The sequence below is a fragment of the Misgurnus anguillicaudatus genome, chromosome 12 (genome assembly GCF_027580225.2).
Source record: "Misgurnus anguillicaudatus chromosome 12, ASM2758022v2, whole genome shotgun sequence".
Classification (NCBI taxonomy): domain Eukaryota; kingdom Metazoa; phylum Chordata; class Actinopteri; order Cypriniformes; family Cobitidae; genus Misgurnus; species Misgurnus anguillicaudatus.
The window spans coordinates 38416906-38434204 of NC_073348.2; the positions used below are offsets into that span (position 1 = coordinate 38416906).

At 36.1% G+C, this 17299-nt stretch overlaps 1 protein-coding gene across 4 annotated transcripts; it reads right to left on the bottom strand.

The window, feature by feature from the left end:
* Window positions 1-1226: 1226 nt before the first annotated feature.
* Window positions 1227-15810, bottom strand: LOC129446473 (metal transporter CNNM3). Of its 4 annotated transcripts, XM_055207534.2 has the most exons (10): window positions 14403-15810; window positions 14075-14218; window positions 13841-13999; window positions 12198-12367; window positions 11102-11198; window positions 10152-10282; window positions 6767-6893; window positions 6419-6483; window positions 6191-6209; window positions 1227-4456 (listed from the first exon to the last, which is right to left on the bottom strand). In XM_055207534.2, exons 1-8 carry the CDS (start codon window positions 15757-15759, stop codon window positions 6434-6436), a joined length of 2235 nt encoding a protein of 744 aa, XP_055063509.2. In that variant the 5' UTR covers window positions 15760-15810; the 3' UTR covers window positions 1227-4456; window positions 6191-6209; window positions 6419-6433. The 4 variants fall into 4 exon arrangements, with proteins under 4 accessions (XP_055063509.2, XP_055063510.2, XP_055063511.2 ...); XM_055207535.2 differs by lacking the exon at window positions 6191-6209; XM_055207536.2 differs by lacking the exon at window positions 6419-6483 and having other exon boundaries at window positions 14403-15809.
* Between the last annotated feature and the right edge of the window lie 1489 nt (window positions 15811-17299).

Sequence of the window (17299 nt, forward strand, 5' to 3'; positions counted from 1 at the left end):
TAAGCCAGAATGGTGCAGAAAGCCAGGGCAGAGCAGTAAGCCAGGGCAGAGCAGTAAGCCAGGGCGGAGCAGTAAGCCAGGGCGGAGCAGTAAGCCAGGGAGGAGCAGTAAGCCAGGGTGGAGCAGTAAGCCAGGACGGTGCAGAAAGCCAGGGTGAAGCAGGAAGCCCGGGTGAAGCCGGCGGTGACTGGAACCAAGGAGGACAGACCTCTGACGCATCAGGGACCATTGGACCTTGGGACACCCGACCAAATGTAAAATGTGTTCCTGTAGCTCAACTGGTAAAGCATTGTGTAAAAAACGTTTGAGTTTCTTTTTAATACAGATAAAAATAATGTTTTGCTTGAATTGACTGTAAGTAGCCTTTGATAAAAGCATTTGCCATATGCATACACTATAAAAAGTGGAACTTAAAAAATTACTTCAATTTGTAACACCTAAAAAAATTTATTTTACGTTGAAATAACGTAAATTTTCATCATTATATAAAAGTTTTACCAACTGAAGTAATTTTTCTAAGTTTTTTTAGATTCACTTTTTAAGAGTGTAAATCTAAATGATTTCTTCTGAATATTCATTCTTTATGGACTTTTCCCTTCATCCAGAAATATAATAAACAACATAATTACAGAAATGAGCTCAGTGTTTTAATGAATTATGTATAACTGGAAGGTTTGTTCATCTAGACCTACAGATTGTGACAAAGTAGGAACGTTTTTATTTGCATAATTGTATTCATCGGAATTCAAAATAACCATAATTACCAGATTTGTGAAAAGCCAAAACATCACGTAACATTTAATTTTTAAAACCATTAGGCTAAATTCCTAGTAAGGGCATCTTTAAAATTTTGCATCTGAGGGAAGTCATGCGAAAGAGTTGAATTGTTAAAACAAATTATCTTCTGTTTCGGTTCCTTCTATATTCTGTTTAAGTAATAATGGCAACCTCATAATATTACATCATGATAGGCCAATATCTATCATAGCATTAGATAATCCAGTTTATATCCATCACATTAACTAGAAATAACCACAGTGTCACAATACATTTGACCTTTTTCTTTTAAGAATATTTGTTTTATAACCGTTCATTATTATATGCTTTGTCATTTTAAATCCCCAAACAATGTTCTTTTAAGTTAATATTTTCCTTGTGTGTGTGTGTGCTATCTGTTGAATAAATGCCACATACATACATACATACATACATAATGAAAGAAACAATTAGCACAGTGTTGTGTTTATTTCTATATGAAACATATCAAGATCATTAAATGGCTCGTGTACAATACAGAGCAGATTTCAACCTCAACTACCAAAAACGGCAAGTCAGAAATAAGTCTTGGAAAACCTGCTAGCATACGTTTGTGTCTGAAAAACTGATATTTACACACGACTGCTTCCAGCTTGTACTTTAGATTTAGTTTCTTATTAATTTAGTCAAACAAATTCCAACATTTCTCGATAAATAGAGCAGAACAACAGGATTTAATAATATACATTCATTAATTTGTGAACATAAATCGACAACAGAACAAACGAGTTTTAAACAGCTGAAAAAAATATTTACTCGGGATCACACACACTGTTCTAAAAAGTCATTTAAAATTAATGTTAACATTAGCTGATGGGTTATGATTACACCCAAAAGAAACAAAAATAGCAAACTTGTAACTTCATAAAAGCAAGTTTAAATAACTCTCTAAGTTAAGAAACAATAAAACAGAAGAAGAGTTAATACCCTTTTTTTATAAATCTTGCATATTTGCACCAATTTGAAACCAAAAGTAGGTTGGAATGTGAGATATAAACTCAAATAAAGATGTTTACTTAATTTTAATCATCCTGGCACCTTATCTAGCATGAGTAAATGAAACGGATAGAGAAGTTGTAACAGTATGCTGTGTACTATCTTCACTTACTCATCTACAATGTTATGTCTAAAAATATAATACAACCTCAAACCCCGGGATTTTCACTATTACTCAGGCTACAGTAATGGAATAATGTAATAGTGATGGCATGAGAAAGTTTTTCTATCTTTGTTGCTTATACAGTATAGACTACAGCTTTAGACTGCATCACTACAGTCATGCAAGATATCCAAGCACCTAAAATGTTTACGATGCTGCTAATCTGGAATGCAGTCATGCGGTGGATACTGAAGAAAGGAGACGGGTTGATCTGGAAGTACAGCACGATGTTGGGAATTTCAATATTAAATGGCAGCGCACATCATGTGTGAAGCATCATGTGTGCAAGCGTGGATACCCTCATCTGTCTCACAATACTGGGCGGTTAAAATTACACAGAAATCCTCATGGTGACCTTTTAATGTCACTTTCAAAATGACACTTTTGGAGCTCTAACATTCTGAACTTGCCAAATAATAAGGGAGCACCCAACCAGGGGAAGAAGAAACGATGTGAAATGTGTGGGGGGGACACATTAAGGCATGAATTTTATAAAAATAAGACCTTTCCGAAAGTGCAAGAAACACCATCCCAGATAATGACTAGTTTATCCCAGCATCTAACACTCAACCAAGTTTGTTATGTGAAAAAATCCAGCTTTCCACATCGAAATCCAGTTTTGTGTGTTTAAATTCACATTGGCACATATATGTTGGGGCTTAAAGGGATAGTTCACCAAAAAATGTAAATCATTTATTCACCCTCAAGTTGTTACAAACCTGTATACGTTCTGCTAAACACAAATTAAGATATTTTTAAGAATGTTTGTAACCAAACAGATCTGGGGCACCATTGACCTCCATAGTAGTATAAAATAATCATATGGAAGTCAATAGTGCCCCAGATCTGTTATTAATTGTTTTTTTATCTTAATTTGTGTTCAGCAGAACAAAGTAATGTATGCAAGGTTTGTAACAACTATAGTAGGACAAAATAATCCTAAGGAAGTTAATGGTGCCCCAGATCTGTTTGGTTAATATTTTTTAAAAATATCTTAATTTGAGTTCGGCAGAACAAAGTAAAGTATACAGGTTTGTAACAACCATAGGATATTTTTGTCCTACTGTAGAAGTCAATGGTGCCCTAGATCCGTTTGGTTATTAACATTTTTTGATTTTGTCCTACTGTAGAAGTCAATGGTGCCCCAGATCCGTTTGGTTATTATTATTCTTTTTTTTTAAATATAACACCTATAGTAGGACAAAATAATCCCATGGAAGTCAATGGTGCCCCAGATCTATTTGGTTATTAATTTTTTTAATATCTCAATTTGTGTTCTTTGTTCTTCTGAACACAAGATATAAAAATAATAACCAAACGGATCTGGGGCACCATTGACTTCTACAGTAGGACAAAATAGTCTTATGGTTGTTACAAACTTGTATACTTTTCCTTGTTCTGCTGAACACAAATTAAGATATTTTAAAAAAGTTAACTAAACAGATCTGGGGCCCCATTGACCCCCATAGGATTATTTTGTCCTACTATAGTTGTAATTAAAAATGTTTTTGCCCCAGATCCGTTTGGTTATTAATTTTTTTTAAATATCTTAATTTGTGTTCAGAAGAACAAAGAAAGCACACAGGTTTGCAACAACCATAGGATTATTTTGTCCTACTGTAGAAGTCAATGGTGCCCCAGATCCATTTGGTTATTATTATTATTATTTCTAAATATCTTAATTTGTGTTCAACAGAACAAAGAAATGTATACAGGTCTGTAACACCTATAGTAGGACAAAAAATAATCCTATGGAAGTCAATGGTGCCCCAGATCTGTTTGGTTATTAACGCTTTTTTTAAACATCGTCATTTGTGTACAGTGTTGTAACAACTTGATGGTGAGTAAATGACCACAAAAGTTTCATTTTTTGGTGAACTATCCATTTTAAAATGAGAATTCTGCTTTTGTGTTTCACAAAAATGTAGTGAATGTGAAAAATAATGACTAAAGCTTAATCTCAGGGTGAATTATTCCAGTATAAAGTATTTTCTGTCTGTTCTTCTTCTCTATCTCTTGCTCTGAACACATTTTGGCACATTCAGGCTTGACCATACGGAGACACTGTAGCAATAATACTGCTGTCGTAATATAGCAGTAATAGTAGGACCTTGGCACGCAGCCTTTCAAAAGTATTTAGAAGCACATATGCACACGCATACATCATAAGGAAAATTAAACTGCTCACAGGAAGTGACATCAAGAGAATGATGAAGTAAGTACAGCAAAAACCGATCCCAGCAGAACCAGCATTACAAGTCTTAAACGCCATTTCTCACACCAGTCTCATTTCTTGCTCAAACGTCGCGCTCCACCAATGAAAGATTCATTTAAGACGACAAGAACAAATTAGTTTGTCATTATAAAATCCTTAAAAGTCCTGGACTAGGGTTAGGTAGAAGGTCAGAAAGCTCCTTTCTGACTGTTAAAGATCCTCATCTGGTTTTGCTTCATGACTGTGCCTGCTTGCACCTGTAGAGCCTAAAGAAATCAAAAGGAATTGGTAAGAAATCTACATTAGCATATTTTGACATCATTAAATGGCCAAATATTTAGTCTAATACGTCAGTGAATTTCCTATTTAATTTGTTCCAATGAATCAGAAATGTGTCACAGACATGAACAGTCAGACATAAAAATGAAATCAAAAATTACATGTAGATTTATTGCATTTAGTCAAATGTATGACTGATAAATACACGGTTTTATTGATTAAATGCATGGATAGGATTTACTAATGAAACAGTGATAATTGATTATTTGTAGTCATATTATTAGAGTATTTATTAATAAATTATATGGTTAAGATGAAGTGCAGTAGTCGAGTCCAAGTCCAGATTCGACTACAACACTACAGAAATGATTGACATAATTTGCCAATAATATTTTATATTTTGAATTTAACAAATCTAGGGCTTTCAAAAGATTCATCGCGATTAATCGCATCCAAAACAAAAGTCTGTGTTTACATAACATATGTGTATGGTGTGCAAATATTATGTATATATAAATACACACACATTCAGGTATATATTTAAGAAATATTTGCATTTAAATACTGTATATACATTTATATAATTTTATATTATATATAAATAAAAAAAAATTCTTAAATATATACCTGAATGTGTGTGTATTTATATAATTTATATTTGCATTTAAATAATGTATATATATTTATATAATTTATATTATATATATATAAATATAAATATTTTATATATAAATAACAAATCTTTCTTAAATATATAGCTGAATGTGTGTGTATTTATATTTATATAATAAATATTTGCATTTAAATACTGTATATACATTTATATAATTTATATTATATATAAATATAAATATTTTATATATAAATAACAATTTTTTTCTTAAATATATACCTGAATGTGTGTGTATTTATATTTATATAAGAAATATTTGCATTTAAATACTGTATTTACATTTATATAATTTATATTATATATAAATATTTTATATATAAATGACAATTTTTTTCTTAAATATATACCTGAATGTGTGTGTATTTATATTTATATAAGAAATATTTGCATTTAAATACTGTATTTACATTTATATAATTTATATTATATATAAATATTTTATATATAAATAACAATTTTTTCTTAAATATATACCTGAATGTGTGTGTATTTATATTTATATAAGAAATATTTGCATTTAAATACTGTATTTACATTTATATAATTTATATTATATATAAATATTTTATATATAAATAAAAAAAATTCTTAAATATATATACCTGAATGTGTGTGTATTTATATTTATATAAGAAATATTTGCATTATACATTTATATAATTTATATTATATATAAATATAAATATTTTATATATAAATATAACAAATTTTCCTTAAATATATAGATGACTGGGTGTATTTTTATATATAAATAATAATTATACACCGTACACACACGTTACATATGTTATGTAAACACAAACTTTTATTTTGGATGCAATTAATCGCGATTAATCTTTTGACAGCCCTATAAAAATCATCAATACATCACTGAGTACTGAGGAAAAAAGCTTCTTGGGTATTCCTTAACCTGGCACATAAAATGAGTACGAGTGCATATCATGCAAACATGTGCATATTATTAGTTATAGTGGGTTATATGGGGCAAAAAGCATTTGCAATTAGTTACCATTTTATACAGATGATGGAATAACAGTGCAGTACTTACCTGGTCATTTAAATCCTGTCTGGTGCCGACAGACAGCAATAACACAGAACAAGTTACTTTCAAAATGTTAATACGATGCTCTAGTCAGTCATGCAGTGAAATGCAACTGATATCAAGTGTCAAACAGCATGCCATGATTAAAAAAACCACCAGCTAGTGGCGCTCTGCTGTCTGAACAGTGTTTAACCGTTTCAAACTTATCATGCTTAAAACTGAATGTGCATTTACCTCATGCAATGTACACTAACAGTAGTTGTCAATTGGGTCAAAGAACGAAAAGTGAAGCTGAAACTCTAATGGAGATAAAAGAGGGGGGAATATGAAGGGAAGGAGAGAAAAGAGAAAGAGAGACTTAGTTCTAGAGTAAAGACACATTGCCTCCTCTTGTTTAACATGTCACACATAGTTTCACCGAAATTCCCAGTGGACCTGTTCCTGCACGCTTTCACAACATTCCATAGCTAGCCAATGCCATGACGAAACATGGAAACGTACGGAAAAACCCAAAGCACAAAGAGTCATACGAAAATCAGCTTGCATGCATGTTTACTGATGTGGTCGTGCTGTCGTGTCTACCTTGAGTCGTGTTTCTCTCGTTTAAGAGTTTTGTTTGACTGTTGGGCATAATCTTAATTTCAGGGGGATCGGGACTTTGTGCCACCCGTGAGGCCATCAGGGCATTGAGGTACTGTAATCGGGTCACCTGCGGACGGACAGAAGATCAGTTTCAGGGCATTTAGTAACTTTACTGTTCTCATAGAAAGCTTAAAGGGATAGTTCACCCAATACCAAAAAAATTCGGTCAATGTTTATTCACCCTCATGTTGTTATAAACCTGTATTCTGCCGAACAAAAAAAAATATTTGGAGCAATATTTGTAAACAAACAGTTTTGGGGCACCATTGACTTCCATAGTGTTTTCATTCCTAATATGGAAGTCAAAGGTGCTCCTGCTTCCTGCTTGATTTTGGAAAAACTTGTGGGTGGAGTAAATGAAGACAGACTTTTCGCTTTTGTGTGAACTAAACCTTTAAAGTTAACATGAAAGAAACTTTTTGCTGACATAATAAATCCCTTACAACAAAATCATGTATAAACACCAACAACTAAGGCTGCAAAATGATTAATCGCGAATAATCGTTTGCAGATAAAAGTTTTTGTTTACATCATATATGTGTGTGAACTGTGTGTAATAATTATTTATATATAAATACACACAGATACAAGTATATATTTAGGAAACATTTACATGTGTATATACATTTTTATAAGTGTTGGGCAAAGATTTATCGCAATTAATCGCATACAAAATAAATATATGAGTGTGTGCTCTGTGTGTATTTATTATGTGTATATAAACACACGCACGCACACACACACGTATGTATTTCAGAAACATCTACATGTGTATATATATATATATTTACTTATATTTTTATATATTCTATATGATGTGTAAATAAATAAATAAATTCTGAAATAAATATATGTATATGTGTGTGGTTAAATACACAAAATAATTACACACAGCACAAACTCATATATTATGCCAAAAACACTTTCATTTTGTATGCGAATGATCGCGATTAATCTTTGCCCATTTATTTATTTAATATAATTTAATTAATATAATACTTAATATTTACATAGATATTTTCCTTACAATTATACATGCGTGTGTATATTTATAAATACATGATTATAATACACAGTAAACACACATATGATGTAAACAAAAACTTTTATTCTGTAAACGATTAGTCATGATTAATCGTTTTGCAGCCCTATACACACAGTAAAAGTATATATTTAAAAAATATTTACATGTGTATCTAAATTTTTATATTTATTTAATATATATTTATATTATATATAATTATAAATACTTAATATTTAAATAGATTTTTTTCCTTAAAATTATACATGCGTGTGTGTATTTTTAAATCTATAATTATTATACACAGTACACACGCATATATAATTTAAACAAAAACTTTTATTCTGCAAACGATTAGTCGTGATTAATTGTTTTGCAGCCCTACAACCAACATTATCACATCACAGCTGCTTATAATAATAATGTGGGCGTATTTAGTACTATCAAATAAAAATAAAATAAAATGATCAATAAAAACAAGCAATGATCAAATACAAATGTAGAGTGAACTTTAAGTTTTGCTTTCTTGTTGCTTCTGCGAGACTAATGATATATACCAAGAAATATAAACTTTCTATAATACTGCTACTGCTTTCTATAATACCGTTTTCGGTTTCTAAAGAATTTTTTTGATGCAAAATTACAGTAAAACTACTTTGCAATGATGCACACTGTAAAGTAGTTCATAAATTTAAATATATGCATTTATGCATGTTCCCTGGGTTCAAACCCATGACTTTTTGCGCTGCTAATGCAATGCTCTACCACCAAACTATATAAGTAGGGGTGCACCGAAATTTCGGTCGCCGAAAATTTCGGCCGAAAATGGCATTATCGGTTTCGGGCCGAAATAAAAAATCCAGCCGAAAATGTAAACCGAAAATGAATGTCAACCGCGCCCCTTTCATCTGTGCGCTAGCGCTTGGGTTTCACTCAGCCTCACGGTGATCAGTCGTCTCCCACCCCTCCCCTTCGTGCTCAAGCAGGTTTCACTCAGGGTCCAGCTGTTTGCACGCGTCTGCAAAGATTAAGAATGTCTTGATGTGTAAACTTTAGAGCGTTATGTGTCTCTTACTGTAATCCATTAACGTACATTTGGCGAATAAAGCAATGAAACACAACGTAACGTTTTTATGTGGAGCGACTGTTGCGCTGTTTGGGATTCACCATCAGTCTCTGTATATGCATGCGTTTAAGTGCCCTTAAAGCCGAATATATACTAGGGACGTCCGCGTATGCGCGCCATCATTTTCGTCATCAGAAGGGTCCGCGGCCGGCCGCGCGGACCGTCCGCGTGCAGCCCAAAATTTGAGACCGCACGGACAGTGCGCGTACAGTCCGCGTACAACATCGCATGCGCGTGAAAATATTTAGACAGGACACTCCACTACAAACAATTATACAAAGGAAATAGACAGAATTTGCACACATACTATCGTTTTTCTTCTTTAATTTTATTTCATCCATAAACAGAAAGCTGTGGAGCATGTGTGTTACCATATTGTTTGATTCCTGTTCTTTGTTGTCTTCTTGTTTGTTCTAAACTGTGTTCGCAATGGTGGATCGGTTTCTTTTCTTCACCTATCCTAATGTTTTAATGTACTGTAAATGTCTCCAAATCAGTGCTGCACTAGAGTAATAATTTGAATAGAGACGCGTTTAAAAAAAACAAGCAAACATAAAATCTCTCTGTTATTGACAGGGCACATATAAACAAAATTCTCTCCACAGTATTATTTTTCTAATAAAAACATTTGTTTATGTCTGTATAGATTACAGTCAGATTAACCTACTGAAGTAATAATAAATAAATAAAATAAAAAATAAATAATAATATATTTAATTTATTGTTTTATGATTAATTTAATTTGATTTCTGTACCTAATGCTAATTTCAGACCTTATTAATGTACAACTTTGTTCTCTTTTATAAATGTTAGCAATTTCTTTATTGTTTATTAGATTTTTCCCACCTGCTTTTTGCTGATCCGAAAAATAATCTGATCTGTGCCTCAAAAACTGTAATGTGATCCGAACTGTGAGTTTTTTTATCCGTCACACACCCCTAGTAAAGTTAGCACACAGTGATAGCCATAAATGCAATTGTACTAATAATTGGCATAATAATTTGTTTCGGTGTTTCGGTTTCGGTTTTTCGGCCTTGGTTTCCTTTTTTCGGTTTTCGGTTTTGGCCAAGAATTTTCATTTCGGTGCATCACTATATATAAGGAAGGACATGTAAATAAACTTGAATTGTAAATAACTATAAATGATCATTATATGTGCAAGATGTTGTTGTGTTCACCTTTATAAACTGTAGGTCCGTCAGGGCTCGTACTGTATAGTCTGGACAGTAGCTGGACGGGCTGGTGGCATCTCCCAACTCAAATGGATCTCTGGGAGATTGACGCTGAGTCGAGACCGGTGATTGATGGACTGTCAAACAAACAACATGAGTGTCAATATATAAACACATTATGACTGAAACGCAAACATAATTGCAGCAATTGGTAATCCATTCATGATTATGCAATAAAATCTGTTACGCAATAAAATAACATGCAATAAATCCTATTGCTTCCTTAGATGTTAATCTGAGTTTCACTTTTTACTGCCAGAATTAAATAGCAAGGTATCTGTCAGTTGTATGGTTTGTAGTTTTATGACTCCTAAGGAGAAATTGCATTTTTAAGCAACAGATTTCCACTGGTCATCCTGATACATTGCAAACAATGTCTCTCTTATTGGTGACCACGAATAAACCATGGTTAATTTTTATTGTAAGGAATTTATGTTGCGAGTATTTCAGGTTGGTTTCAAATTGAATTCAAGACTGAGCAGCCCCGTTTCTGTTGACCCGTGTTAGGTATCAGAATTTCCTGCTGCTTAAAAGCTCATAAGACTTTAAAGTGCAACACTAGCCCCGTATACTCTGTCCTTTCAAAATTACATTTACGCAATTGCCAGACGTTTTCATCTAAAGTAACTTAAAGTGCATTCAAAGTACATCTGTATCAATGTGCGTACACTGGAAATCGAACCCATGACCTTTGCACTGCTAACCCAATGCTCTACAGTAACAACAAGACATAACAGGGTTGGCAGAATCAGTTCATCTCTGGATTGTTACCCTACAGCTTTAAAACCAAAATATGCTACACATGAATGTCTTTGACTATCAGGAATCTGAAAGAAATAAGGAAACGTTACACGTGAACGTGATTCTGATCAAAATCAAGTTTGATGGCAACACACCTGAGGAAGGAGCCGTGAGCGCTGAAACACCGTAGTAAGTGAAAGCACCGTTCTCAAACTTCAATCCCTCTTTCCCGATCTCCACTTCCACGCGGCCCTGCACACAAATACACACTTAAACATTTTATTCAAACATCTCGAAATAATCAAAAAGCGTTTCAAAACAACATAGCAAAATCATATTTCAAGGTAAAGTAAAAGTAATAAAACGCAGATTTAAAAAAAAAATAGGCTTGTCAAGAGATTAAATCATGATTAATCTCATACAAAATAAAAGTTTGCTTTTGCATAATGTGTGTGTGTGCACGCTGTGTAAAATTATTTTTGTAAATATAAATACACACACATGCATGTATGTATTTAAGAAACATTAACATACATGCATACATACATGCATGTTTCTTAAATACATACATGCACGTAATAAATTCACACAATGCACACACAAATTTACTATGCAAACATTATTTATTTACAATAACACACTTTTTTATTTGGTTTTTTATAGTAACAAAATTATTCAGTTCAATATAAAAAAAGTATCCCAATGCTCAGTCCAAAATGTGCTTTCCAGTACCAGCATGCACCGGCTCACTTCAAGCACTTCATTTGATCAAATGCATTATCGCTATTTTAAAAGTGAAAGTAAAAGGCTCATGGCTGCACGTGCATTCATAAGCTATTTAAACCTTCCTCCCCCAACCGGTGATACCCGTATCACCAGATTTGTCGTACGTCGATTAACCAGTGGGAAAATCCTCAACATCACATCCCTAGTCAGGGACTATTTTTGTTTTTTAGTGATTTTACTTTGTGAACGTTACGTTAATATGTATTTTTTGTGTGCTTTAATATTTGTATTGTGTGGTAACTGTTTTATAAAAGCAAGAGACTCAAGTGCTGTATCGTGAATAAGTCATGGCTGATGGTTACATTGCCTTTGCCCGCACACACAGCCTCTTATACATTATTGCTTACATAAAACGGTTATCAAAACATTTTCTACCAGAATAATAATTATGATTCAACAGGTTAAGTGTGCTTCGAGATCATAAAACAGACAGTAATAAACACATTAATGCCAGCAATCTCACACCTGCAGAAGTAGTATGAAGTAATCCACGGGGTGATTCCGTGTGTAAAGGTAGTGATCCGGACTGAAGCGGTTACCGGAGTCAAACTTCACCTCTTGGTTGACGCTCGGGTGCCGTAGCAGATGAAATAAGACTCTTTCTGAAACACGCAGCGGGCAGAAATGTTCCACCTCTGAAATTAAGACAAAATACAATCAGCACATTACACAACATACAGTCCTTAACAAAAGTATCAGACCATCACACAATGTAAGGTTTGTGTCACAGCCGCACTAAACTAATGGTGCGTTCACACCAAACGCGAATGAAGCATGAGTGACTTATCATGTAAGTCAATGCAAAGACGCGATAGACATCCTGCTGTGCAAATGATGTGATTTGCGTGAATGACGCGGTGCGTATTGAGAGTTTCAGGCATTTGATGGACGTAATGCGTGCGAGTTAAAAAAAGCTGAACTTTGGCAGATATTCGCGCCACGTTAGCCAATCAGGAGCTTGCTTAGTAGTGACAGGATTATGATGTAGCAATCAGAGGCATAAAAACGAAACAACAATGGCGGACAAAATCATTGTCGCTGTATGTGGACACCCGGAGCTGTACGATACAACTTCGTACTTTTATAGAAACAGGAATAAAAATGATTTTGCTTGGAAGAAAGTGAGTGAGGAGGTCGGACAATCTGGTAAGTTGTAAAAAAAACTTACTTTGAGCTATATATATACATATTGAGACTACAAGCTAGCTAAAGCCAGCATATTCAGTTACAGTTCCCTTTCGAGGGAACTCGCGCTGCATCACTGCGGTGACACTTTGGGGACTATGTATGTATATTTTCAAAAACTTCCCAGTGCCTTGATCCCCCCCCCAGGTTCACAAACTTTCGAGGATTTTAAGGATCCGTGGGAACCCTGCAAAATTTAATTATTATTCTTATCCATTAATTTTCAAAATGTACTGTTTCACAAGGCATAAAAAATAGCAAAGCACTTTATTATTTTTTTCAAATGATCGCAGTTATTTACTTGCAGTCATTAATAGAAAAATACTTTTAATGGTCAAATGTTATACACTTGTCGACTTCTGAGAAAAGTCAAATGTGTCTCCTCAAATTTGGGTATAAAGCACGAAAATGTATTTGACATTCATCACTCCTGTAAAAATGTTTGTACAAAAAGTAATTTTTGGGCCATTTTTTTGCCTTTATTTGATAGACAGCATTTAAGGAGACTTCAGGAAAGTACAGGGTGGAGAAAGGGGTATGGGATCAGCAAAGGACCCCGAGCTGGCATTTGAAATCGGGTCGCCGGAAGTGCGTCTGCACCATATGTCGGAGCACTAGTGGTTAGAGTCGAGTTTTTAAACCGAGAGTTGCCGGTTCGAGTCTCACGGCGGGCTGGTTGTGACTGTGGTGCTCTCGAGCAAGACATCTTAATCCTAATTGCTACCTGGGTGCTGGGAAAGCTGCCCACTGCTCTATGTGTTTGTGTGTGTATTTGTGTTCATTTCTCACTGGGATGGGTTTAATGCAGAGGTCACATTTCAAGTATGCATTGCATGCTTGTCACTTTCACTTTTTTAACGGTCTACTACAGATCGGCTCCGACTAAAACACTTTCTTTGAGACAAACTATTTTTAAAACAAACCTCTGGATAGGAAACGATGAGTGGCCAGCAACAGCTGAGGAGACGTGCGTATCTTCGGTTCGCCCTCCGGTACCTTAAAGATGGAGAACTCCTCGTGGACACTGCGGGACTCCAGCTGAATCTCCAGATGGGCCATTGGACGTTTCACCTTCATGTCCACTGAGAAATGAGATGGACATTTTTAATCCGTTCAAGTTTGATGCTTAACTCAAAACATGTCATGCAGCTACTTACTGTAACCATCAGACTCATCCAAGATCTCCGATTTGATGATCTCCTCGATAACGTCCTCCAGCGTCACCAGACCCAGAACCTCATAGAACGGATCTCCTTCTCCTTCACTATTTACCTTCTGAACGATAGCAAGGTGGGAGTTTCCTAAAAAGAAAAATGAAGACTAAGTACACATGGCAGCAACTTATAGACTCTGCAGGAATCGAACCCATGACCTTTGTGGCACAATGCCACCTGAGCTACAAAACAATCAAGATCCGACTGAGATTATATATAACAGAAAATACACCAAACAAGCATAAAAAAATAGAAATACACCCAGTATTGCCTTTTTTGAATTCCTCCAGCATTGCATCCAGCTTGGTGTCATTAAAAACATAATGCAGAGGATGGTTGTAGAACTTTGTGATGGTCATCATTGGAGTGCGATCTTCTGGATCCACCAGCGCCAGATCCTTCACATACAGGATCTCCACAATATTGGACCTCTCCTCTTCATACACGGGGACCCTGGTATATCCGCTCTGCATGATCTCCGACATGGTGTTGAAGTCCAGCACTGCCGTGGAGGGAAGCATGAAGCAATCTTTCAAGGGGGTCAAGATATCCTCCACAGTTTTGGTCCTGAGAGCACCCTTGCTGAACTCCACCTTGACAAACTCATTGTATGGATCATTGACACTAGTCCTGATCATCTCCATGGTTTTCTCACGGATGCCGCAGGTGCTAACATCACGCCGCAGGATGAAATCCAGCAGGAGCCCGAGAGGGCAGGAGATGGGACACGTCAGTATAAGACAGATCTGGGCAAACCATATCAAACCCTGGGCCATCTGGAACCCATAGCGAGAACATAATATATGGGGTACCAACTCGGCCAGAAGGAAAATGAGGAACCCGCTAGTGAACACAGCAGGTAGGATGGAGCCATACAGGCGGTACAACATGACCCCTAGAACCGAATGACCCAATGCACAGAGGAACAAGAGGGAGCACACCAAAACATTTCCTCTCCTCCTAATGGGCTTGAGGCGCTTTGCAGCATGCTTCTCATCCTCGGAACCACAGCTGTGCAGAACATACAGCTCCAACGGGTCCAACCACAGCAAACTCAGATTCAAACATCTCACCACGCTGCAGATCAAAACCAGCAAGCCGACGACTAAAACCAGACCCCAAAGAGGAATGAAATCGGTTGGCACATCGGGGTCCTTTATGCGAAACTTGTCCAACCCAAATGAGACCCACGTCTGGCCCTTTAAGACACACAATCGATGTTCCGTTTGGGATGCTGCGGGCACTGTGTGGACCTCTACAAGCCCGCTGTTGTCCGTGTCCAACACGAACGCTCCGCTCACGTTAAACGCAGCGGACCTGCGGAGGTCCTCCTGCGCGCACGGTTCAACCGTACCTCCTTCGGGGGCGAACGCGACCCACGGCCAGGTCTCATTAGACAGGTAGGACCCGAACAATCTAAGCTTGAAACTGGAGCCGTGCGGAGCTTCGATGACTCGTTTGCGCATGTACACCAGCTCGCCGGCGTCCTCTAAGCGCAGCCCGGAAACCTGCGGTTCTTGCTGGCTGCAGGTTCCGAACCCGCACAGGAACGATATGATCAACGGGAGACGAAGCTCCGCCAAGCTGACCACCATATTGGAATAGGGCAGCTTGGCTTTATGTATCATGTGACGTCGTTGTTATCGCTGCCACCCTCCTACTTTTTCTCTTGTTTTCATATAAAACGATGAGGGGAAACTGGCTCGCATCGGCCGCCATGTTGGCTCAAAATGCCTAAGAAATGCACACGGACGTGCCCTTACACTAGAGCCGCAATGGAGGCAGTTTCGTTTTTAAGTCAGCCGCTATGTCGTTTCAGACACGGACCAATCACAGGGCAGCTAGCTCTCGTTCGACCAGTAGCCTAACGGGATGGCCTATAAACCACGCCCACAATAGCACTGCAAAGCGCCAGCATCTTTTCAAGGGTGTTTGGAAAACAAACAGTTTGCCTTTGACTTAGAGAATATCGACGTGTTTTTCATCATCATCCTCGACGATTCTAGAGTAGTTTAGTTTGAAAAAAGTTACAGAAACAGGGATTATGAGTTAAATACTAGCCATAATGTCAGACCTGGTAAAAGTTTTACCGCTGTAGGCTACATGGTTTGTGACTAATTGTCATGCACCAACAGTCTGCCATCGTAATAAAAGACGACCCCACACAAACTGAAAAGAGGCTTTTTAATAAAGAAACATGTCTCTTAGATTTACCATAATTAACAGATTTCAAAACAAATATAAAATACCATACACGTTGTTTTAAATAGGAGCTAGATTTCATTGAAGTACAGTACATGAGCTTTTTGTAAAAAGAGCAATCAAAAAGACGACAAAACACAAAACGGAAAGCTTTATAAATAATAAAAAATACCAGTGAGTTATGAAATACATTTCTCATATGCTACACCACAACCATTCATCATACATGTTGTCGTGGCTAGAAGGGATACAACTACGGCCAAAATCTCCTAAAATCTCGACGGGGTAAACTGCTGTTTTAATCCTAATCCTACCCCCAAACCTAATCTAAACCAAACGTTTTACGGGATTTAGGCCGTAGCTATATCCAATCTAACCAAAACCGTTGTTTTTATCCTAATTCTACCCCTAAACCCAACATCTCGCGAGATTTGGCCGTAGCTGTATCCCCTCTAGCAAGAACCCATACGTGTAATGAAATAATTTTAGTGGTTTAAAAGGAAAAAAAATGGCAGGACATTTAAGAAGAAACTGTGCCAATGAATTCCAGCAGGAAACATGATTTATTAATGGAAGACAACTGTGTTATTCATTATGTAGTGAACCCAAAACAAACATCTCAAAGGGCTTGGCATGTTGTGCAAGATCTGCTGAAAGGGCAACTTATAGATAATGACCTCAAAAAAGTAAATAATGCACAGTGGAAATAACCGTTTCCTAAAGACGCACATTTACAATCTTTAACCTCCACTGTGGTGCAATGAACAAACAGGAGACACTCCTTTGGAAAAGCCAGAGACACGAAAGTCAAACTTCCCTTCTGTTAAGTTTCACAAGAGAAAAAAATCATGATCATTAAAAGCAGATTACTGACATGGATTAAAAGCCCAACATGCCTTTCAAAGGAATTTCATTCGTTCGGAGGTCCCCCGCCATACAAAAGCACAAACTGAAAACACCACAGGA